Source organism: Myotis daubentonii, chromosome 6 (assembly GCF_963259705.1).
Source record: "Myotis daubentonii chromosome 6, mMyoDau2.1, whole genome shotgun sequence".
Lineage (NCBI taxonomy): Eukaryota > Metazoa > Chordata > Mammalia > Chiroptera > Vespertilionidae > Myotis > Myotis daubentonii.
In genome coordinates this window covers 37,217,924-37,243,751 of record NC_081845.1, presented here as the reverse complement: position 1 = coordinate 37,243,751, position 25,828 = coordinate 37,217,924, and the positions used below count along the sequence as shown (strand labels likewise).

The window sequence follows — 25,828 nt, the reverse complement described above, 5'->3', positions numbered from 1 at the left end:
AGTGGATAAAGCGTCGGCCTGCAGACTGAAGGGTCCTAGGTTCAATTCCAGTCAAGAGCATGTAACTTGGCTGTGGGCACATCCCCAGCAGAGAGTGTGCAGGAGGCAGCTGATTGATGTTTCAAACTCTCTATCACTCTCCCTTCCTCTCTGTAGAAAATCAATAATATATATATATAAAGAAAATATTACTACCCTACTTAAAGAATGTAATTTGAAGCAATGGAAATATATTTTTCATCTATCAGATTGGGAAAATGTTTTTAAATATATTTTTATTGATTTCAGAGAGGAAGGGAGACAGAGAGATAGAAACATCAATAATGAGAAAGAGGGGAAAACCAAGATGGCGGCGTAGGTTAACGCAGGAGATCGCTGCCTCGAACAACCACTTCAGAGATATAACTAAAGGACAGAACGGACATCATCCAAAACCACAGGAAGGCTGGCTGACTGGAAATTCTACAACTAGGAGGAAAGAGAATATCATACCCAGACTCAGAGGAGGCGCAGTGCTGAAGTGATATACTCAGATCCCCTGGGACCCGCCCCGCCCAAGCCCTGCGCAGAACCATTTGCCGGATAGCCTCAGGCAAAGGCTAGATTAGCACCGCCTTAGAGATCCAGCACAGAAGCCCTCCCACTGCAGACCCAGCGGACTCTCATAGCCAGTTAGCCTGGAGGTCAACTCACCCCCGGTATTGCCGACATCAATCAAGGCTTAAAGGCAACAAGACTGCACACAAAGACCACTAGGGGGTGTACCAAGAAAGCATAAAAAATGCGGAGACAAAGAAACAGGACAAAACTGTCAATGGAGGATATTGAGTTCAGAACCACACTTTTAAGGTCTCTTAAGAACTGTCTAGAAGCTGCCGATAAACTTAGTAAGGCCCTCGAAAAGACTGGTGAGACCGCCGATAAATGTTGTGAGATCCTCAAGAAATCTAATGAGACCCTCGATGTTATATTGGGGAACCAACTAGAAATTAAGCATACACGGACTGAAATAATGAATATTATACAGACTCCCGACAGCAGACCAGAGGAGCGCAAGAATCAAGTCAATGATTTGAAATGCGAGGAAGCAAAAAACACCCAATGGGAAAAGCAAAATGAAAAAAGAATCCAAAAATGCGAGGATAGTGTAAGGAGCCTCTGGGACAGCTTCAAGCGTACCAACATCAGAATTATAGGGGTGCCAGAAGATGAGAGAGACCAAGATATTGAAAACCTATTTGAAGAAATAATGACAGAAAACTTCCCCCACCTGGTGAAAGAAATGGACTTACAGGTCCAAGAAGCGCGGAGAATCCCAAACAAAAGGAATCCAAAGAGGACCACACCAAGACACATCATAATTAAAATGCCAAGAGCAAAAGATAAAGAGAGAATCTTAAAAGCAGCAAGAGAAAGAAACCCAGCTACCTACAAAGGAATACCCATACGACTGTCAGCTGATTTCTCAACAGAAACTTTGCAGGCCAGAAGGGAATGGCAAGAAATATTCAAAGTGATGAATACCAAGAACCTACAACCACGATTACTTTATCCAGCAAAGCTATCATTCAGAATTGAAGGTCAGATAAAGAGCTTCACAGATAAGGAAAAGCTAAAGGAGTTCATCACCACCAAACCAGGATTATATGAAATGCTGAAAGGTATCCTTTAAGAAGAGGAAGAGGAAGAAAAAGGTAAAGATACAAATTATGAACAACAAATATGCATCTATCAACAAGTGAATCTGGAGGAGAAACCAAGATGGCGGCGTAGGTTAACGCAGGAGATCGCTGCCTCGAACAACCACTTCAGAGATATAACTAAAGGACAGAACGGACATCATCCAAAACCACAGGAAGGCTGGCTGACTGGAAATTCTACAACTAGGAGGAAAGAGAATATCATACCCAGACTCAGAGGAGGCGCAGTGCTGAAGTGATATACTCAGATCCCCTGGGACCCGCCCCGCCCAAGCCCTGCGCAGAACCATTTGCCGGATAGCCTCAGGCAAAGGCTAGATTAGCACCGCCTTAGAGATCCAGCACAGAAGCCCTCCCACTGCAGACCCAGCGGACTCTCATAGCCAGTTAGCCTGGAGGTCAACTCACCCCCGGTATTGCCGACATCAATCAAGGCTTAAAGGCAACAAGACTGCACACAAAGACCACTAGGGGGTGTACCAAGAAAGCATAAAAAATGCGGAGACAAAGAAACAGGACAAAACTGTCAATGGAGGATATTGAGTTCAGAACCACACTTTTAAGGTCTCTTAAGAACTGTCTAGAAGCTGCCGATAAACTTAGTAAGGCCCTCGAAAAGACTGGTGAGACCGCCGATAAATGTTGTGAGATCCTCAAGAAATCTAATGAGACCCTCGATGTTATATTGGGGAACCAACTAGAAATTAAGCATACACGGACTGAAATAATGAATATTATACAGACTCCCGACAGCAGACCAGAGGAGCGCAAGAATCAAGTCAATGATTTGAAATGCGAGGAAGCAAAAAACACCCAATGGGAAAAGCAAAATGAAAAAAGAATCCAAAAATGCGAGGATAGTGTAAGGAGCCTCTGGGACAGCTTCAAGCGTACCAACATCAGAATTATAGGGGTGCCAGAAGATGAGAGAGACCAAGATATTGAAAACCTATTTGAAGAAATAATGACAGAAAACTTCCCCCACCTGGTGAAAGAAATGGACTTACAGGTCCAAGAAGCGCGGAGAATCCCAAACAAAAGGAATCCAAAGAGGACCACACCAAGACACATCATAATTAAAATGCCAAGAGCAAAAGATAAAGAGAGAATCTTAAAAGCAGCAAGAGAAAGAAACCCAGCTACCTACAAAGGAATACCCATACGACTGTCAGCTGATTTCTCAACAGAAACTTTGCAGGCCAGAAGGGAATGGCAAGAAATATTCAAAGTGATGAATACCAAGAACCTACAACCACGATTACTTTATCCAGCAAAGCTATCATTCAGAATTGAAGGTCAGATAAAGAGCTTCACAGATAAGGAAAAGCTAAAGGAGTTCATCACCACCAAACCAGGATTATATGAAATGCTGAAAGGTATCCTTTAAGAAGAGGAAGAGGAAGAAAAAGGTAAAGATACAAATTATGAACAACAAATATGCATCTATCAACAAGTGAATCTGGAGGAGAAACCAAGATGGCGGCGTAGGTTAACGCAGGAGATCGCTGCCTCGAACAACCACTTCAGAGATATAACTAAAGGACAGAACGGACATCATCCAAAACCACAGGAAGGCTGGCTGACTGGAAATTCTACAACTAGGAGGAAAGAGAATATCATACCCAGACTCAGAGGAGGCGCAGTGCTGAAGTGATATACTCAGATCCCCTGGGACCCGCCCCGCCCAAGCCCTGCGCAGAACCATTTGCCGGATAGCCTCAGGCAAAGGCTAGATTAGCACCGCCTTAGAGATCCAGCACAGAAGCCCTCCCACTGCAGACCCAGCGGACTCTCATAGCCAGTTAGCCTGGAGGTCAACTCACCCCCGGTATTGCCGACATCAATCAAGGCTTAAAGGCAACAAGACTGCACACAAAGACCACTAGGGGGTGTACCAAGAAAGCATAAAAAATGCGGAGACAAAGAAACAGGACAAAACTGTCAATGGAGGATATTGAGTTCAGAACCACACTTTTAAGGTCTCTTAAGAACTGTCTAGAAGCTGCCGATAAACTTAGTAAGGCCCTCGAAAAGACTGGTGAGACCGCCGATAAATGTTGTGAGATCCTCAAGAAATCTAATGAGACCCTCGATGTTATATTGGGGAACCAACTAGAAATTAAGCATACACGGACTGAAATAATGAATATTATACAGACTCCCGACAGCAGACCAGAGGAGCGCAAGAATCAAGTCAATGATTTGAAATGCGAGGAAGCAAAAAACACCCAATGGGAAAAGCAAAATGAAAAAAGAATCCAAAAATGCGAGGATAGTGTAAGGAGCCTCTGGGACAGCTTCAAGCGTACCAACATCAGAATTATAGGGGTGCCAGAAGATGAGAGAGACCAAGATATTGAAAACCTATTTGAAGAAATAATGACAGAAAACTTCCCCCACCTGGTGAAAGAAATGGACTTACAGGTCCAAGAAGCGCGGAGAATCCCAAACAAAAGGAATCCAAAGAGGACCACACCAAGACACATCATAATTAAAATGCCAAGAGCAAAAGATAAAGAGAGAATCTTAAAAGCAGCAAGAGAAAGAAACCCAGCTACCTACAAAGGAATACCCATACGACTGTCAGCTGATTTCTCAACAGAAACTTTGCAGGCCAGAAGGGAATGGCAAGAAATATTCAAAGTGATGAATACCAAGAACCTACAACCACGATTACTTTATCCAGCAAAGCTATCATTCAGAATTGAAGGTCAGATAAAGAGCTTCACAGATAAGGAAAAGCTAAAGGAGTTCATCACCACCAAACCAGGATTATATGAAATGCTGAAAGGTATCCTTTAAGAAGAGGAAGAGGAAGAAAAAGGTAAAGATACAAATTATGAACAACAAATATGCATCTATCAACAAGTGAATCTGGAGGAGAAACCAAGATGGCGGCGTAGGTTAACGCAGGAGATCGCTGCCTCGAACAACCACTTCAGAGATATAACTAAAGGACAGAACGGACATCATCCAAAACCACAGGAAGGCTGGCTGACTGGAAATTCTACAACTAGGAGGAAAGAGAATATCATACCCAGACTCAGAGGAGGCGCAGTGCTGAAGTGAAATACTCAGGTGCGGAGTGCGCGCGCGCGGGCGGAGCGGGCTGGTGGCGGAGGGCGCGGTTGTTGTTTTCAATCGGGAGGGAGTTTCAGACTCTGAGCTCCAGATCCGGGCGAGTCTCTGGGGAGCAAGACTCAAACGGGAGAAGCGGGACTGTCTGGCTTCGGTCGGAACTCGAAGGCAGCTTTCTCTCCGAGGTTTGCAGCCATTGCTGGGACTCTGAGAGGCAGAGCCCCTGGGGAAGGAACTGAGAGCAGCCATAACTGCTCGCTCCGGCCAGCCCTGTAGATCCCCTGGGACCCGCCCCGCCCAAGCCCTGCGCAGAACCATTTGCCGGATAGCCTCAGGCAAAGGCTAGATTAGCACCGCCTTAGAGATCCAGCACAGAAGCCCTCCCACTGCAGACCCAGCGGACTCTCATAGCCAGTTAGCCTGGAGGTCAACTCACCCCTGGTATTGCCGACATCAATCAAGGCTTAAAGGCAACAAGACTGCACACAAAGACCACTAGGGGGTGTACCAAGAAAGCATAAAAAATGCGGAGACAAAGAAACAGGACAAAACTGTCAATGGAGGATATTGAGTTCAGAACCACACTTTTAAGGTCTCTTAAGAACTGTCTAGAAGCTGCCGATAAACTTAGTAAGGCCCTCGAAAAGACTGGTGAGACCGCCGATAAATGTTGTGAGATCCTCAAGAAATCTAATGAGACCCTCGATGTTATATTGGGGAACCAACTAGAAATTAAGCATACACGGACTGAAATAACGAATATTATACAGACTCCCGACAGCAGACCAGAGGAGCGCAAGAATCAAGTCAATGATTTGAAATGCGAGGAAGCAAAAAACACCCAATGGGAACAGCAAAATGAAAAAAGAATCCAAAAATGCGAGAATAGTGTAAGGAGCCTCTGGGACAGCTTCAAGCGTACCAACATCAGAATTATAGGGGTGCCAGAAGATGAGAGAGACCAAGATATTGAAAACCTATTTGAAGAAATAATGACAGAAAACTTCCCCCACCTGGTGAAAGAAATGGACTTACAGGTCCAAGAAGCGCGGAGAACCCCAAACAAAAGGAATCCAAAGAGGACCACACCAAGACACATCATAATTAAAATGCCAAGAGCAAAAGACAAAGAGAGAATCTTAAAAGCAGCAAGAGAAAGAAACCCAGTTACCTACAAGGGAATACCCATACGACTGTCAGCTGATTTCTCAACAGAAACTTTGCAGGCCAGAAGGGAATGGCAAGAAATATTCAAAGTGATGAATACCAAGAACCTACAACCACGATTACTTTATCCAGCAAAGCTATCATTCAGAATTGAAGGTCAGATAAAGAGCTTCACAGATAAGGAAAAGCTAAAGGAGTTCATCACCACCAAACCAGGATTATATGAAATGCTGAAAGGTATCCTTTAAGAAGAGGAAGAGGAAGAAAAAGGTAAAGATACAAATTATGAACAACAAATATGCATCTATCAACAAGTGAATCTAAGAATCAAGTGAATAAATAATCTGATGAACAGAATGAACTGGTGATTATAATAGAATCAGGAACATAGAAAGGGAATGGACTGACTATTCTTGGGGGGGAAAGGGGTGTGGGAGATTCGGGAAGAGACTGGACAAAAATCGTGCACCTATGGATGAGGACAGTGGGTGGGGAGTGAGGGCGGAGGGTGGGGCGGGAACTGAGAGGAGGGGAGTTATGGGGGGGGAAAAAGAGGAACAAATGTAATAATCTGAACAATAAAGATTAAAAAAAAAAAAGTTTCTGGAGGAAACTGATGCAAAAAAAAAAAAAAAAAAACAAGTGAATCTAAGAATCAAGTGAATAAATAATCTGATGAACAGAATGAACTGGTGATTATAATAGAATCAGGAACATAGAAAGGGAATGGACTGACTATTCTTGGGGGGGAAAGGGGTGTGGTAGATTCGGGAAGAGACTGGACAAAAATCGTGTACCTATGGATGAGGACAGTGGGTGGGGAGTGAGGGCGGAGGGTGGGGCGGGAACTGAGAGGAGGGGAGTTATGGGGGGGGAAAAAGAGGAACAAATGTAATAACCTGAACAATAAAGATTAAAAAAAAAAAATAAAAAATAATGAGAAAGAATCATTGATTGGCTGCCTCCTGCATGCCCCCTACTGAGAATCAGCCAGCAACATGGGCATGTGACCTGGCTGGGAATCGAACAGTATGACCTGGTTCATAGATTGATGCTCAACCACTGAGCCACACTGCTGGGCCAGATTGGAAAAATGTTTTAAGCTTAATAGTATCAAGTGGTATCAATAGAAAACTGGTTGAATAAATTAAGGTCCATCTCCACAGTGACATATTCTATAGCCATTAAAAATAATGCTATAGAGAATAAGATATTATATTGTTAACTAGAGGGCCGATGCACGAAATTCCTGCAAGGACCTTAGCCCCGGCCCCCGCCCACTGCGGCTTTGTCCGGAAGGAAGGATGCGTCCAAAAGGATGTCCAGTCTAATTAGCATATTACACTTTTATTGTTATAGATGTGGAAAGATCCGTAAGATATCATAGCATTTCTAGATTTTTTTAAAAATATATTTTATTGATTCTTTATAGAGAGAAAGGGAGAGGGATAGAGAGCTAGAAACATTGATGAGAGAGAAACATCAATCAGCTGCCTCCTGCACACCCCCAATGGGGATGTGCCCGCAACCAAGGTACATGCCCTTGACTGGAATCGAACCTGGGATATTTCAGTCTGCAGGCTGACGTTCTATCTACTGAGTCAAACCAGTCAGGGCTCTAGGTATTTTTTAAAGATATATATGTGCTGGCATATGACTAAAAACTTTGGTAAGATCTAAGAAGTCATTTATAGTAGTTACTTTTGTGCAGAAGAACCAAATTAAGGAAGATAGAGATTTCTAATTTTTCATTTTAAATCTTTCTGTATTTTTTGAATTCTTATTATGCACATATTTAATATTTCTAAAATGTCAACGGAAGTTACCCAGAGGAACAAATTATAATTTTTATTTGCTACCTTATATTGTTCTGCATTTTTAAAAATTAATTTCTGTAAAAATTTACTCGAAGATGTTATTTTTCAAATTGCAGCTTATAACCCTTTAGTGGATTATTAAATCAGTTTAGTGAGTTGCAGCCAGCATTCTCCACTCCCCACAACAAGTGAGATTACCTAAACTAAACTAAAATAGAAGATAATCTAAAACACCAGTGCACATCACAGTTTTTAAGCAAGAGAGAGAGCCAAAGCAATAATAAACCAGTCAAAAAAGTTTAAAAACCACTGCTCAAAATTATTATGTTAAAAGTATTTTGAATAAAATACTCAGAAAAAATCTTAGTGGCCTTACAATTTCCATTTCAAAAATAAGAACTATTTTATATTAAAATGAATTTTATGTTTTTTTAAAATATATTTTATTGATTTTTTACAGAGAGGAAGGGAGAGGGATAGAGTTAGAAACATCGATGAAAGAGAAACGATCAATCAGCTGTCTCCTGCATACCCCCTACTGGGGATGTGCCCGCAACCATGGTACATGCCCTTCATCGGAATCAAACCTGGGACCTTTCAGTCCGCAGGCCAACACTCTATCCACTGAGCCAAACCAGTTAGGGCTAAAAGGAGTTTCTATATGTCAATTCTAAATATGACCAACTTGAAAAGGTCATGAAGAAAAAATATGATTTTTGAAAACTCAGAGAGAAAACTTAAAAAGATGTACTAAGATGACATTTATACAACATATACTAAGACTTGAGTGAATTCTAAAAAATTAACATATGTATTTGGAATAGTATAAGTTATACACATTAATCATCTCTAAAATTGACAATATTGAAATTAAAGAAGTTTAGTTAAGATTGTTTATCCATAAAGAGATCACCAAAATAAAAGATTTTTTTAAAATGAGGCTGAGAGTTTCAGAATACTGAGAGAAGACCACATAGTTAAAATACATGTACAACAAAAAATCATGAAGGCACATATTTTTAGTTGTTTTGGGTTTTTTTGTCTTTTTTTGGTGTCAAAGGATGTGTTTGTTCGGGTTACAAATACAATTTATTGTCCAATCACCTGTTTAATCAAGAAGGTAACTACAAAATGACTAGCCAGAGTTAAGAACACCGTTCAATCACTAAATTAAGTAAAATTAAGGACTATAGCAGAATGAAATCAAGACTTTGTTTTCACCAACATAACAACCAGACCATGTATATTATTAAGTCATACCATTTGTAGAAAACTCATTTGTTTTTTTTTAACTTTCACTAACTTCAATTTCATGGATCTTTACTACTTACCTTACATTATCTCTCCCTCCCTATTAGCTACCCCTCATCCTCCACTACTACTTGCTTGCTCTTTACTTCCTTTGTTCCTTTCCATTCATTCATGAGCTCTCATTCTTCCAAATCCCTATAGCAATTATATATACCACTCATTTGAAATTTAACAAGTTATTTCTTGTATTCTTTATCTTTTTTACACATATCCTAATGTTTTCACATATAGATATATGCTTATACTAACTATTTGGTAAGCTGAATGGTCATTCCATATTAAAAGTGTGGTCAATATCACTAACTCCTTTTAGTTATATTTTTAAGTTCTCAAATAATCCAGAAGTCAAAAGTTGTTCAGAGCACGGGTTCCATGACAAAAGAGATTTAGATAATCAACATATGTCCTAGAAGATTGGGACCATAGGCCCAGGCTAACTCTGGAAGCAATGAGTTCAATAAGTCTAAAAGAAAGAGGGGGAGGGAAGATAGTACCTGATATGGGTAATGGCAGTAAGAACAGAAAGGAGGTAGTGAATAAAAAGAGGAAAGGGCAGATTCAATAGGACTCAGTAACTGATATGCTAACGCCTAATGATCCAGGATGGTACAAGCAACTCAACAGATAGTGGTACAATTTAGAGACAAGGAAAGGCATTACAGCTTTGAGATGAGGATCAATGTTGATTTTAGAATCAGATATGATGAGTTTGAGATATTCATGGGTGCATATCGATGGTGGGCTTGGATATGAGAGAACTCAACTGGAGGCAAAAAAAATGAAGAGTCATCAGGACAGATAGAAGATTACTAAGGATGTGTTTTTCATGAAGAGATGAGAAAGGCAATTAGTGGAGAGCTCTTTTGGGAAATAAAACATTGGAAAAAAGAGACATTTAAAAAAAAAAGGATCACATAAAGGCTCAGTATGTGTGCTCAGAGAAGGAGAAGCCTCCTTCTCCCAAGAGAGGATCCTATATAATAAAAGGCTAATATGCAAATCAACCAAATGGCGAAATGACCAGTCACTATGATGCACACTAACCACCAGGGGGCATATGCTCAACACAGGAGCTGCCCCCCTGGTGGTCAGTGTGCACCCACAGGGGGAACACTGCTCAGCCAGAAGCTGGCAAGTGCAGCAGCAGTGGCGGGAGCCTCTCCTGCCTCCAAGACAGCACTAAAGACCCCAAGTGGCCCCGGACTGCAAGAGGGAGCAGGCTGGGCTGAGGGACCCCACCCCCCACCCCAGTGCATTAATGTCGTGCACCAGGCCTCTAGTATTGTTATAAAAACCAAGAAGGGTTTCCTTCCTCTCAGAAGGGAGAACAGATGACTACTTCAAGTGTTGAGAGAATTGTCTATTGGATTTTCAGCCTCTGTTGGAGATATTTAGGAAGCTATGAAAGAACAGTTTTTCTCCACTGAAATGATAAATTCTATGAGTATAGATATCACATCTGTCTTGTTTATTGTTATTTATTGCACAGAGAACAAGGCAAGGCCAGTCATGTGGTGGGCATTCATTAAATATTTTTTGAACTACACTGAAAGTGGAAATAAAATCAGATTGTAACAAAAGCTAGCTGTCCTTGATAGTTAATGGTGAGGAGAAACCACCTGGCTATAAATAGAGGAGCACTGAGAACTCAGAAAGGTATTTTCAGATTGTTTAGCTTTGTATGGGAGGAGAGACTTCAACATTTTTTAAATATGAAGAGTGAAGAATCCATGGGGAACAGAAAGTAAACATCTGCTTAGACTTCACATATGACTGCTTCCAGAATTATTTGCTAACTTTAGCTCAAAGAAATATCTAATTGTTAAAGACTTGAAATTTTAAAAAATAAGTAGGGAAAAAATCAAGCAACATTGGCTCATGATACAGAACAGGGGCTACTTATAAATAAGTATGGGAAAATCAGCTACTAAACCATTGTATCTTCTTCCCAGTTTCCTACCTTCCTTTACTTCTAACTCAGAAATTCTTTAAAGATACCCCTACAGCATTGGCACAACTAAGGAAAAGGGAAGGAAGAAGAAAGAACTGAAAGATCCTTCAGGAAGGGTGTTGTTCTTAAAATAAAAAAAACTACCAAAATAGCTTCAGTTGTCAATATAGTGACATGGTAAGACTCATGTCATTAAAAAAAAAAAAAATGACAAACCATCATCTCATAAAATTCCATGCTTCAGAATCCCTCAATTCTAGATATCTCTGGTATCTATTAAATGTGATCACTTTTTAAAAGATCTGATCAAACAAAAACAGTGGTACTGAGTTAGCAGTTTCTGTTATCCTAAAAATATTTCTGAAAGTAACACTGAAGCTCCTTGACCTGATTCTACAGCTTTCTCACTGGCTAGCCTCTTGCTTGCATACTACCTCAAGCCACACCAAACTGCCTCGAGTCTAGATGCTCAGTGCAAATACTCAGACATTCACCTTCAAGATTCAGCTCAAGCATCCTCTCTGTCCTTTGTGAAACCTTTTCCTGACAGCCCCATTCCACCTTTCTCTGACCACCACCCATCCTTTCTTGAAATAGATGATTCTAAGCAAAGTGAAATACAAGAGATTGTTATAAAAATTTTGGAAATACAAAATTCAAGAATATCCACCAAAGCAATACCTAACTAGATGTCTATAGCTTTGCCAACAACAATCCACATCACCCTTATAGCTACTGGATTTGAAGCAATCACAAAACAGAACCATTTTCTTTTCTTTTTTTAATATATATATATATATATATATATATATATATATATATATATATATATATATATATTTTTTTTTTTTTTTTTTTTTTTTTTTTACAGAGAGGAAGGGAGAGGGATAGAGAGCTAGAAACATCGATCAGCTGCCTCCTGCACACCCCCCACCGGGGATGTGCCCACAACCAAGGCACATGCCCTTGACCAGAATCGAACCCAGGACCCTTCAGTCCACAGGCCAATGCTCTATCCACCGAGCCAAACCGGCCAGGGCCAGAACCATTTTCAAACAGAAATAAATGTACTGCTTTTGCCCAGATTATAAAGGATATAAGTTAAAGCATAACTAAGTGTATACTGTGCTATCTCCCCAGATGTAAATATGATTATAACTATAATTTTATATGCAGGAATGTGTACAAATTTATAGTGCTCTAAGACAATGTCTCCCAACTGATGTTATATAAGATATTAATAGCTATGCAGTCGCTTCCCCCTCCCCAAAATTTGGAAATGCTAAGTCAAACAGGTTTCTAGACTATGTCTCAAAGCCCTGAACAGGCTAAGGTACACTATGGAACTCCAACAGGCGGCAAACATCCTTTCCTAAATACACTGACCATGGAACCTGCCTCCTTCCAAAACAGAGCTTCTACCAACATTTCCAGGTACTAGTATTCTACGGAACATAGTTTGGAAAATAAATACTACTCTTAAGACTCCCTACATGTTCTGCATTGAATAGACAAATAAATTTATTATAATAAACATTATAATAAACTTATAATAAACATTAAATAATGTTTGATCTTTAGAAATAGCAGGCCTATATGGAACCATCGTGTTAACATCATCTATAAACAATTTTTCTTCTAACAGATTTCACGAAGAACACAGACAGATCCTCCTCAGGAAGTGGGGGTTCTCCTCAACTCTAGCGCTACTGAAGCAGGTGTGTCTGCTGCTGCTGTTTACTTGTGTTCCTCACGTATGTGTTATACTTAACTATATCTTGGCTCATTTAATCCACTCTGTAGATTCTTTCCCAAACGATTGCTGCTAATAAGGCTGAGAAATTCATGTTTACCTCCTACAGCCGACTTCTTTTCTCAAGTTCCCACATTAGGATATTGATCGGATGCGAATTGTTAATTACAATCAATACTTCTTCAAATTTGTGTTCAAAGGTAATACTTTCCTATTTCAGTGCTTCAGGAAGAAAACCCTTCTCTTTACAGATTTCCATCAGTTTAGGAGTTAGTCTTGCATGCCTTCGGTGAGAGAGACCGTTGGGCAATTTTTATGGGATCGTAAATGAGAACGACAGATTCTTCAAAGGCATACTGGTAACTGAACTAAGAATCTAGGACCACCTGGGTGACAAACCAGCCATAGTATGTGGAGACTACTACCAGCCCCCATGGAGATGGTCAATGTTGATATGATGAAAGCTCTGCATCATTTCCATCTGATACTGGACTTTGTCAAAGTCAGCATCACCTTCTATGTGCTGGGGGAAAGGTAAGCAGTTGGTAATTTCAAGCCGATCTACAACCAGGCCCCAAAGCACTCCTTGTCCTTCTTGATTATGTTTGATTATCTTTAATACCAGGAAGCCATCTAGCTGCACTTGCTTCATGGCTAAATCTCCAGACACGCCTTTGCCCTTCCCTGCTGTGCAGGGGGTGGAGCTAAGATTTGGTGGTGCAGCCAGTGCCTTCCTCGAGGGATGCCATCTTTCCAGCAAGACAGGAATAAAGAGCTGTAGTGCTTTATTCTAAGGTTCTTTGTACCTAGCAAAAACTCCTTTGAATGAGGCCCAAAACAAAAACCTGAAAGAATGTTTATTTGACTTCATATATATTTCAACAATGTAATTTTATAATTTTTCTAAGCATAAAATACCAATGTTGAAAGTTTCCTTTGATTTTAAAAATTTTACTTTGGCAATATTTTACTAAGAAAAGGATTATAATCATACTAATTATTACTCTTTTACTGAGCTAAAATTCATATAATATAAACTTGACCATTTTAAACCATACAATTCAGTAACTTCCCATACCTTCATGATGTTGTGCAACTATCATCACTGTCTAATTCCAGAACATCCCAAAAAGAAAATCCACACCAATTAAGCAGTTACTCTCCAATGCTCCCTCATCCCAGATCCTGACAACCATTAATCTGCTTTCTGTCTCTATGGCTTTGCCTATTCTATACATTTCCTATAAATGGAATCATACCATATGTGGCTTTTTTGTGTCTGGTTTCTTTAACCTAATGCTATTAAGATTTATCCATCTTACAGCAAGCATCAGTACTTCATACTTCACTTCTTTTTATGGCTGAATAATATTCTATTGTATGTATATACTACATTTTATTTATCCATTCATCAGCTGATGGATATGTAAATTGTTTCCAATTTTTGGCTATTATAAATAACTAGAGGCCCGGTGCACAAAAATTTGTGCACTGGCGGGGGGGTGGGGGGGGGGAGGTTGTCCCTCAGCCCCACTTGTGCCCTCTCACAGTCTAGGACCCCTCGGGGGATAACGACCTGCTGGCTTAGGACTGCTCCCGGGTGGCAGAGCGCAGGCCCAATCCCTAGGTGCTGCCCCTGGTTGGGCTCAGAGCAGGGCCAATTGGAGAGTTGGGTGACCGCCCCCTGTCATGCACAGAACAGGGCGGATCGGGAGGTTGCGATGCCACCCCCACTCATGCTCAGGGTAGGGCCGATTGGGGGGTTGGGGCACCGTCCCCTGCCACACTCAAGGCAGGGTTGATGGGGAGGTTGTGGCGCCACCCCCTGTCACGCACAGAGCAGGGCCGATCAGGGGGTTGTGGTGCCACCCTTCACATACAGAGCCAGCCGATCAGGGGGTTGGGGCACTGCTCCCTGTCAAGCACAGAGCAGGGCCCATCACGGGGGTTGGGGAGCTCCCCCCTGTCACACACAGAGCAGGGCCCATCAAGGGGTTGGGGAGCTCCCCCCCCGTCACACACAGAGCAGGGCCCATTAGGGGGTTGGGGGACTACCCCGTCACGCACAGAACAGGGCCGATGAGGGGGTTGGGGTGCTCTCCCCTGTCATGAACAGAGTAGGGCTGATAGCGGCGCTGGGGCACCGCCCCCTTTCACACACAGAGCAGGGCGGATCAGGGGGTTGGGGAGCTCCCCAATTCAGGCACAGAGCAGGGCTGATCAGGGGGTTGGGGCGCCTTCCCCGGTCACGAACAGAGCAGGGCGGATAGGGAGGTTGTGGCCCCGCCCACTGTCACACACAGAGCCACAGGGCGATCGGGGGGGGGGGGTTTGGGCGCGGCCCTGTCACACTGCTCCAGGGGCCAGGAGGTCTCGCGGCTCCGGCTCCGCTGATCCCAGTGCTGGGAGGCCTCACGGCTCCGCTTGACACCGGGGCAGTGAGGCCTTGTGGCTCCGCTGATCCTGGGTTCAGGAGGCCTCGCGGCTCCGCTGATCCCGTGCTGGGAGGCATATTACCCTTTTACTATATAGGATAGAGGCCTGGTGCATGGGTGGGGGCCGGCTAGTTTGCCCTGAAGGGTGTCCTGGATCAGGGTGGGGGTCCCCACTGGGGTGCCTGGCCAGTCTGGATGAGGGGCTGAGGGCTGTTTTCAGGCGGGCCAAGCCTGCAACTGAAGCTCCCAGTCTCTCCTTTCTTTTATTTTTATTCTGGGATTTATTTACCTTCTATAATTGAAACTTTGTTGCGGCTCCAGCTCCGAGGCCGGCTCCGGAAAGCAGGTATCTGGGGTTTGTTTAGCTTCTATAATTGCAACATTGTTGCTTAGCGTGCAGCTCAGAGCTGGGCCGTTGCAGTTGGAAAACCTTGGATTCCTCCTTCACTGGAGCAAACAAGCCTCATGTTCGCTTCAGCTGCCTGGCTGCTGGACGCCATCTTGTTTGGCAGTTAATTTGCATATCGCCCTGATTAGCCAATGGGAAGCGTAGTGGAGGTATGGTTAATTACCATGTTTGTCTATTATTAGATAGGATTCTGCTATAAACGTCTGTGTACAAGTTTTTGTTTGAACACCTGTTTTCAGTTCTATTGGGCATACTCCTAAGAGTAGAACTGATGGGTCATAGGGTGATTCTATGTTTAGCTTTTGGGAGAACCACCCAAATGTTTGCCATAACATCTAAACTATTTTACATTTCCATCAACAATGTATGAAGGCTCCAATTCCCACATCCTTGACAACAACCCTTATTTTCATTTTATTATTACTAGAAGACCAGAGCGCAAAATCACACGGCCCCGCCGACCTGCGCGAGCCTCGCCACGCCCACCCGCCCACCCACCCACCCACCCGCCTGCTCGCCGCCAAGCACCCGGGACCTGGGCTGCTTCACTCCAGCCACCACCACCACCCACCCGGTTCCCCATGGTTCCCCGTCCAGTCGTTGGTCGTTACGGTGTTACAGCCACAGGCCTTTTATAATATAGACTAGAGGCCCGGTACACAAAATTCGTGCATGGGGGAGGGGATCTCTCAGGCCAGCCTGCACCCTTCTCCAATTCGGGACCCCTCAGGGGATGTCTGACTGCCTCTCACAATCCGGGACCACTGAGGGCCAGTTCACAATGTCTAACATATCTGATAGTAGCTTACTCACTAAGTGAAAAAAACATTATGTTAGTACGTTAAGAGCATCAAAATTAACTTGATCATTTAAACTAAGCCAGTATTTTCTGAACACTCCTTTATATGAGACACTATGTGGGTTTTCTGCACTTAATTAAAAGTCCAATGACTGTTTAATGCCTTTACAATAGTTCTATCACTCATTTCATATGTTTTAATACCTTGGCAAAACTTAATTTAAATGATCACCTCTTGAAATGTCATGCAGTTTGCTTTTCACAGCATTTTTTTATGATGAATAACCACAAACAATGGAATATCTTTCTTTTACAAGAATAATTTTAAAGTATTCTTGGATTGTAAATATTTTTATTTTAGCATCCTAAAATAGTTGGCAGTACTAAGTAATATTCTTCATGAACAAAAGCATATTACATTTATTAAGACAGCATATATTTTCTCTACAGAAGGAAGTGCAACAATGCTAATTACGTTTTAAATCCATGGGGATCACTAAAAGGAGTTATGTAAATAACACTGAACTTCTCTTCTGAGCTTAGGTTAGGCAGATTATGGGGGTAAAAAGTAATTAATTTACAGATGTAAAATGTTTCCTTAATTCCACATCTAACACTTAACTTTTAAGAACTTTTAAAAATAAATGATGCTCAAGTATAAGGAAATAATAAATATACCAACATATGTATCATTTTTATAGTATTTAACCTGACAGTATACCTTAGAATAAGCACTCTCTCTATACAAAAACAAATAAACCAAACCATAAAACTCATATTTCTACTTGTTAAAAGTATCCATCACTGAACCACCCATGAGTTCAAAAACTTTATCAAACTTTAATTTAAAAATCATGACAAAGAAAAGTATCTACTGAATGACAAAGAAACAGTGTGCACTGTATGATCCCAGGTAATGTTGGTACTGAAGATTTAGGAACTACACTTTGAGAACCAGTACCTAAAATCATGGCAAAGAGTCTCTCTATAGAAACATTAAAGTATTACATAATCTTTATAGAATAGTCAGACATTATCTGGAAATGCCTAAGAAGATCACAGGCTTTGACAGACCCAAGTTAAACAAGAAACAGGAGCCTTAGCAAGTTTTGCTCACTGGCCCTCAGACTGTAGTGTCATGCATTCAATTCCAATCAAGGGCACAAACCTCAGTTGCAGGCTCCATCCCATGAGAAAGCAAAAAAACACTCAATTAGAAGAGCAAAAAGAAAAAAAGAGTAAGAAAATAGTGTAAGGAGCCTCTGGGAGAACTTCAAGCATACCAACATTTGCATTATGCAGTTGCCAGAAGGAAAAGAGAGTGAGCAAGATATTGTAAACCTATTTGAAGAAATAATGACAGAAAACTTCCCCTACCTGGGGGAAAAAGTAGACTTACAAGTCCAGGAAGCGCAGAGTCCCAAACAAGAGAAACCCAAAGAGGCCCACACCAAGACACATCATAATCAAAATGCCAAGGGTTAAAGACAAAGAGAGAATCTTAAAAGCAGCAAGAGAAAAGCAGTTAGTTACCTACAATGAATACCCATACGACTGTCAGCTGATTTCTCAACAGAAATATGCAGGCCAGAAGGGAGTAGAAAGAAATAGTCAAAGTGATGAATAGCAAGGATCTACAACCAAGATTGCTATATCCAACAAAGCTATCATTTAGAATTGAAGGTCAGATAAAGAGCTTCAAAGACAAGAAAAAGCTAAAGGAGTTCACCACCACCAAACCAGTATTACATAAAATGCTGAACGGTATTCTTTAAGAAGAAACACAAAAATCAAATATATGAATAAAAGGCAATAAACACATATATATCAATAATTGAATCTAAAATATCAAATAAACAAACAAGCAGAACAGAAACAGAATCATAGATCCAGAGAACATTCTGATGGTTGCCAGATATTGTAGGGATGGGTGAAAAAGGTGAAGGGATCCCATGATTATTTTGTAACAACCAAGTTGTTACAAAATAATCATGGGATATAAAGTACAGCATGGGGGATATAGTGAATAATATTCTAATAACTATGTATGATGTTAGATGGGTATGAGATTATCAGGATGATCACTTAGTAAGTTATATAATATCTAATCACTGGGGTGAATACCTGAAACTAATATAATACTGTATGTCAACTGTATTTGAAAAATGACAAACTACATGTAAAAGCAAAAATTCCCACTTAAAAATAGAAGATAGCCTCTCAGGTGTGTCTCAGTGGTTGAGTGTTGACCCATGAACCAGGAGTTCACAGTTCGATTCCCAGTCAGAGCACATGCCCGGGTGTGGGTTTGATCCCCAGTAAGGGGCATGCAGGAGGCAGCCAATCAATAATTCTCTCTCATCATTGATGGTTGGTTCGTTCTCTCTCTCTCTCTCTCTCTCTCTCTCTCTCTCTCTCTCTCTCTCTCCCTTCCTCTCTGAAATCAATTAAAAAACAATTTGTTTAAGTAGAAGATAGTATCTTAGGTATGTACATTTGAGGTAGTGAAAAAAGACCCCTCCACAGTGCCCAGCGCCCAGGAAGAACTTCAGTGAAAAATAGGACTAGAAAAACTCTATCCACTAGCCTGGCAAAATATAAGGAAGTTTGCTATAGGTCCTGGGCCTTATATTGTGCAGCATGCAGAGCATACCACAGGCAAAGACAAAACCTTAAAATCAAACAGGGAGAACACAGACTTCCTGGAAAGCCAAGACATCACTGACATCACTGACAACAGACATCACATCATCAATAATCAAGACCAGAAGACCATGGAGAAATCTTCAAAGTGCTGAAGAATAAATTTCAAATTGTATATCCAGATAAACTGTATTTCAAAAGTGGGGACAAAATAGACATTTTTGGTCAAAAACTTTAAAAAAAATTGTCATTTAACAAGCCCTTGATTAAAGAAACACTAAAAATATACCTCAATAAGGAGTGTGCACAAAAAAAGAATCAAGTAGATCTAAATATGTGCTGACTGCTAAGAAACTAAAAATATACAAAGTTGGGGACTAGGCGTAGAGGTTAAGTGAAAACAAGGTAGAACTAAAATAATGGAAATAAAAGAAAATAACTGAATTAAAAACTTCTAAGGTCCTTGCATGGAGGCAGCTGGATAAACTTGAGAATTTAAGTCAGATACGTATGTAAAAATGCAAGAGTAATTACTAACCTAGAAATAATGTAAGTTATTTCCAAACCAGAAGTTTAGAAAAAAAGGAAATAAGGAAAACTCAATCAATGCTTCATAAATCAGAAAAGAAGGGGTGTGCCGAAACTGGTTTGGCTCAGTGGATAGAGCGTCGGCCTGCAGACTGAAAGGTCCCAGGTTCGATTCCGGTCAAGGGCATGTACCTGGGTTGCGGGCACATCCCCAGTAGATGTGCAGGAGGCAGCTGATCGATGTTTCTCTCTCATCGATGTTTCTAACTCTCTATCTCTCTCTCTTCCTCTCTGTAAAAAATCAATAAAATATATTTTAAAAAAAAAAAGAAAAGAAAAGAAGGGGTGGAGGGGGAGAATCACAGCATCAGACACAGATAACTTAAAAATAAGAGAATAGAATTCTAAATATATGAATAGACACATTAATGTAAACAGATTAAACTCTCCCAACTTAAAAAGGATGCTTAGATTAGAAAGGATATTAAATGTAAAAGAAAAAATCAATCTCACAAAAATCAACCACTATTAGAAGGGTGCTACTGTTTCTCTTGAATAAAGAGCTAGAACAGTAAGCAGAATGGTTGTGTTTTTTTACAATATGCCAGTAGCTTTAACAATCCAATAGACAAGTGTTCTGAAAACCCTGATTCACACCAAGTTATGTAGCAGCAAATGGAATTAGAATTCCCCAGTGCGTTAAGACTTGTTCTTTGGAGAATCAATAAACCTCCCTGCAATATTCTACTCCCATTTCTCAATAAAAGCTCTTGACAAGGTAGTGATTCAAGGAATAAAGAGTGACTTTTAAGACATTGGAGAAGAATTCTTTCATGATCTTTGGCACAGTCTATGATGCTAATGTAAAAGCAATGATTCATAGTGACCTATACAGCTTCCTTCATCAAAGCAACAAAACCAGATGTGTTACCAGGTACCATCAGTTTTAATGGCAAGCCACTTTTCACTGTTTTATCTCTCAACAGTCTTTCCAGTTTCCAAAATGGGTTCACAAAACAAGAATCTTTGATGGTATCAGTTCTTAAAGAACAAAAAAGAGAAACTAGCTTCATTAAGAAACATCAGAATTTCATTCAGTTACTTGCGGAAAGAAAATGGCCTAACTTCCAATTCCTTTAAAACCATGATCTGAGACTAAAAGGAAAAAATGAGAATAATTCTGGAAGACTAATGTCATCTGAAAGAGGTCTTCACTGCTCTGCTCCCAGTCACAAAACATCCAGATTTCAGGGAGCTTCATTCATCTGGACCTCTCCAATCATATTGTTACTTTTACTTATAAGATTTTTTAAGATTAGGCTTTTGTGTTGGAGCAAATCCAAATACCAGTAGAGGGAAGTTTCCAGCCATTTCTTCTTTCTTTTGTTGTTACTGTTAATCCTCACCCAAGGTTGTCTTTTTCCATTGATTTTTAGAGACAGTAGAAGAAAGAGAGAGAGAGAGAAAGAGAGAGAGAGAGAGAGAGAGAGAGAGAGAGAGAGAGAGAGAGAGAGAGAGAGAAGAGAAAGACTGATGTAAGAGACACATGGATTGGTTGCCTCCTACACATGCCCCAACAGGGCAGAGATTGAACCTACAACTCAGATAAACAACCTTGACTGAAATCAAACCTGTGACCCTTCAGTGAGCAGGTCAACCCTCTAACCACCAAACAACACTGGCCAGGGCAGCAGTTCCAGCCTTTCCAAATTAAACCACCTTCTTGTCAAAACAATTCACACTGCCCAGTATGTTTTCTGGCTGGCAGACATACTAGTAGAGGCTTTTTCAGCTTTGTTGGCTTCCAGCTTCTATTAGCAAAAATATTGCCTTACAAGAAAAAGCATGATTTTGTATCCCTGTACATTTAATCTTTACAGTAAGATCAAAGGTCACAGTTTTTTATCTGCTTTCATTTTCATTTTTTTATTGTATTTCAAAAATATGTTTACAGTTTCTGAGCCTTTTGGCTAAGATAAACTGTAAAAATATTTTTCCATTTAAACTAAACTCTACATAAATACAAATGGCATGGTAAATTTCCCTGTACATAATCTAACTAGATATATACTAATGACCCATGACACCCTATATTTGTAAAAATACCCAAACAATTTTGACTTTCAGGGGGCAAAGGGGGCATTTTTAAAAAGGAAATTTTCAAAGCAATAGAAAAATATATTTTTAAAACCCTTTTTAAGTTAATTACATTAGATCACAATTTAAATTAATTAAGTCAACATTTAACTTAGTAATTCTAAAATTATAAATCCTAAATATCATTAAGACAATCAATGTTCAAAAGATGGTTTTCAAGTAATCAACAAGTTTATGCAGCTTTTCTCATCTTATATATCATTAACATCTTTGAAATAACCATGTATTGTTTACATTAATGAAACTATTTTATATTAATACCAATCATCATCCAATATCAATAACAGAATAAGTATTTATATCCACTTACTGCAATCTCTCTACAAGCCGACATGGATATTCCTGTGCCTTCAATTTGCTTCAATGCATATTCCTTTTCATCTTTTCTGCATATGAACACAAAAAAATTATTTTTTCTACACATTTTCAGATTTAAAATTATAATTACAAAAACAATGAAAATGCACTAGTCTCTCAGTGATATGTCAACACTCTCACATGCATGCACTGCTTATTATTTCTGATACTTCAACTATAGAAATACAAAATACCAAAATAAATTCATGTCACAATGAAAATACCAGACACAGCCAAAACATAAAATTCAAAACTGAAACAGAACAGGATACCTAACAAGGCACTGGTTTCAAAAAGTAAACAAGCATAGCCCCGCTGGTATGGCTTAGTAGTTGAGTGTCAACCTCTGAGTCAGGAGATCATGGTTCGATTCCCCATGAGGACACATTCTTGGGTTGGGGGTTCAATCCCCAGTAGGGTGCATGCAGGAGGCAGCCAATTAATCATTCTCTCATCATTGATGCTTCTATCTCTCTCCCCTCTCTAAAATCAACAAAAAAATGTTTTTTTTAAAAAAAGTTAATAAGCATAAATATCAACTTAAGTATACTGCAAGATAATTCTACTCCTATTTTAATTATCTGGTGTATGAAAGCATTGTTATAAATATTAACTACAAAAACAAATACCATATGTAAACTATATTTGTTTAAAGTAATTTCATCGTATCAGAATCATTTATTAGGAGGGAGAAGCTATAGAAGAATATTGACCCGCTGAGACACCCTAGTTCTCACATAGTATAGGGAACATTGAAAAGCCCCATTAACTCAACAAAAAGCCTTGGAAAGACTTGGTGAGAAACTCCAACCACCAACATCTCAAGAACTCTAGGAAAAACCCAGTAGTTACAGTGAATTTTCCAAATAATGGAGGTAAGATTAGGGATTGTGGGGAACCACAGTAGTTACCAGGATGCTTAACCAAGTGAAGACAGCAGTTCAAAAATAGTGATACAGTTCATAAAAATAATAATAGTATATCAGATGAGTGGCTAGGACCACACAGTATCTTCAAGGTGCTGACACCAGAATCAGCCACACCAAGGCCCCAGCTGAATGTCACAAATGTGGTTCATATTGAGGGTTGTTCTGATAAGAGGAGAATAATCCATACCCTGTAAATTTTGTCTTTTGATTATATTAGAGCCTCAGCAAGGTATCACCATGTCATGATGCTTTGTTTTGCCAAATGATAGTGGTGCCACACCCTGTCCTACTTACCTATTTCTCATTTTCCCCATTCTGCATTTATAAGCAGATAAATCAGTTTAAGAGGTTATTTATAATATGCATTTAAAACAACTTAATGCCTTTTGAAGATTTTCACAAACATCTATGTTTTGGGCAAATAACTGAGTTATGGTTACTTTCCCCCACAATCAGTGTGAAAATTATATCCATTACTCTTCCAGTATATGGCATTCAAGATAATTAAGCAGATCCAAGCAGCAGCCTTGTAGGTTGCTGGTGTAAAAAAGAAAGACAAAGATTTTTAAAAAATGAAACTCTAAAAGCTGGCCTGAAAATTATTCTGAAAGGAAATAAAGAGAGGTTTCCTTCCAACATCTAAAGAACTGTAATTAAAAGTCAATGTATTAGGCCTCATAAACTGAAGTAATTTGTATTTTTGCCACTCTAACAAAGATTATATAAAGTTACTCAAAGACTAATTGCAGAAATTTAATTAATGTCATTTACTGTCCATAACCTAGGACAAGTTAAAAAAAAAAATAAACCTTATTTCAGATTAATTTTAAAAAAAAGATAATGAAGCAGCATTTTTTTAACTTTCTTATTTATTTTTGTTTTCTTTTTTTATAAACAACATTTTGATAAAAAGAAAACACACCAGATATTTCAACAGGATGGACTGCTATCAATTAATAAAATAATAATTATGAAGGTCATTAGAAACATGAAAAATGTTTACCATTAACTACTAAGAATTACACAAATTATACCATATAAAAACATTCATATATCCAGACATATGTTGAGGTAATATAGCTAAAGAAAAGCAGTTGTGTTAAGATGGAGAAAGTTGTGTTAATTAGCTTCAGTACTAACATTACATTGTCTTTTAAGTAAGAATTGAAGGAAAAAAGAAAAGAGCCAAAATAATTTGACAGTCAGAAAATAGTCACCTACTAAAACAATCTTCAGTATTTTCAAAGTGCTATCTTAGGTGTGTTTTCAAGAACAAAGTAAAAAACATGGAAAGCTTAAGTGATCATTTTTCCTTTTTCTCTGTCCTGTTTCCTCCAAACATAAAACTAGACTTTTTCAAACTACTCAGAAGCCACTAAGAAGTACAAGCAGCAGGTGACTGAATGTCATTAAAGCCAAATATCCCCCCCACCCTTAATATAGGGTATCCCAAAAAATGTATACATGCACTTTGAATAATTATAAAGGCAGTGCTTATTAAAATACATTCAATTTCAAAATTAAGCTATCAGCTGTTAAAGTGTATATACATTTTTTGGTGACACCCTATATATGTGTGGGTATGTATGTGACAGCCCTTGTGCCTGAGAACTTAACACAGTGCTTACAATGTAAAGTTCTTAATTTAATAATTAAATTAACTAGTAGGCATCTATTACAGAATATTTAAGTATAATAAATTATAAAAATAAAATTATATAAGCTTTCTGATAAAATTTTAATATGAAATCATAATTTTTTAAAACAAATATTTCAATACTATTTCTCTAAATGAAGTCTTCCAGAAGCTCATGTAATTGCACAGTTTTATTTTTAATACTGTAAAGAATATTACACAATCTGGATAGTTTATCGTTGCTATGGAAACTATAAAATTTTTGCAGTGAATCAAAAAGTACAAAATTAACACATCACATTAATGGCTTTAGAATTTTACATTGAGGCTGTCAAAGGCATTTGAAACCTTGAGCAGAACAGACTGAAGTATAAGCTTCTTATTCTGAATTATGTGGATAGGAACTAGGAACAAACCCAGCAATTATTTCACTTAATAAATTTAAATATAACTTCCATCTGTTAAATTAATAAAATACTCCAAGGTCTGCAAACTTAAGAATTATTTGCAACTTTCAGATTGAGAATCAAAGTACATATATCATTACCATTTCTCTTGTATGTTAACTGTCAGGTAGTAAGTGATGATATGGCCCCTCTGAAGTTCACCATATGAACAAGTGGCAGAATCCCAGGGGACATATGGGACCCACTTTCAGCATGGTACTATGTCAATGCCAATCTTTGGTCACGTGCCACAAGGCCCACAAATATTTCAATAACTAGCACACGGGGCAGGGAAACTTTATTGCTCTCAATCCATGTGAGTGACCCTCTCCAGGAATTCCTTCAAATGGAAGTGACAAGTCATACCCCACAGCTTATATGTCTCAGGCACATATAATATTAAATGCCGTAGGTATAATTTTTTTTTTTATTGATTTTTTTACAGAGAGGAAGGGAGAGGGATAGAGAGTTAGAAACATCGATGAGAGAGAAACATCGACCAGCTGCCTCCTGCATACCCCCACTGGGGATGTGCCTGCAACCAAGGTACATGCCCTTGACTGGAATCGAACCTGGGACCTTTCAGTCCCCAGGCCAATGCTCTATCCACTGAGCCAAACCGGTTAGGGCCGTAGGTATAATTTGTCCTTTTACATAACAAGGCTGAAAAGCAGGTGAACCTTACCTATACTGTTATGATGGTCTGGCTTTT

General features: G+C 39.6%; 1 protein-coding gene and 1 pseudogene across 3 annotated transcripts in view; both read right to left on the bottom strand.

Moving 5' to 3' along the window:
* CDK19 (cyclin dependent kinase 19) overlaps positions 1 to 25,828 on the bottom strand; it is a 138,216-nt gene that overhangs the window by 76,453 nt on the left and 35,935 nt on the right. For all 3 annotated transcript variants that reach the window (XM_059700711.1, XM_059700713.1, XM_059700712.1), the window contains one exon: positions 22,059 to 22,134. In XM_059700711.1, the coding sequence (XP_059556694.1) occupies positions 22,059 to 22,134 (76 nt within the window). The remainder of the gene's footprint in view (positions 1 to 22,058; positions 22,135 to 25,828) is intronic.
* Positions 11,868 to 13,526, bottom strand: LOC132236456 (eukaryotic translation initiation factor 3 subunit H-like; annotated as a pseudogene).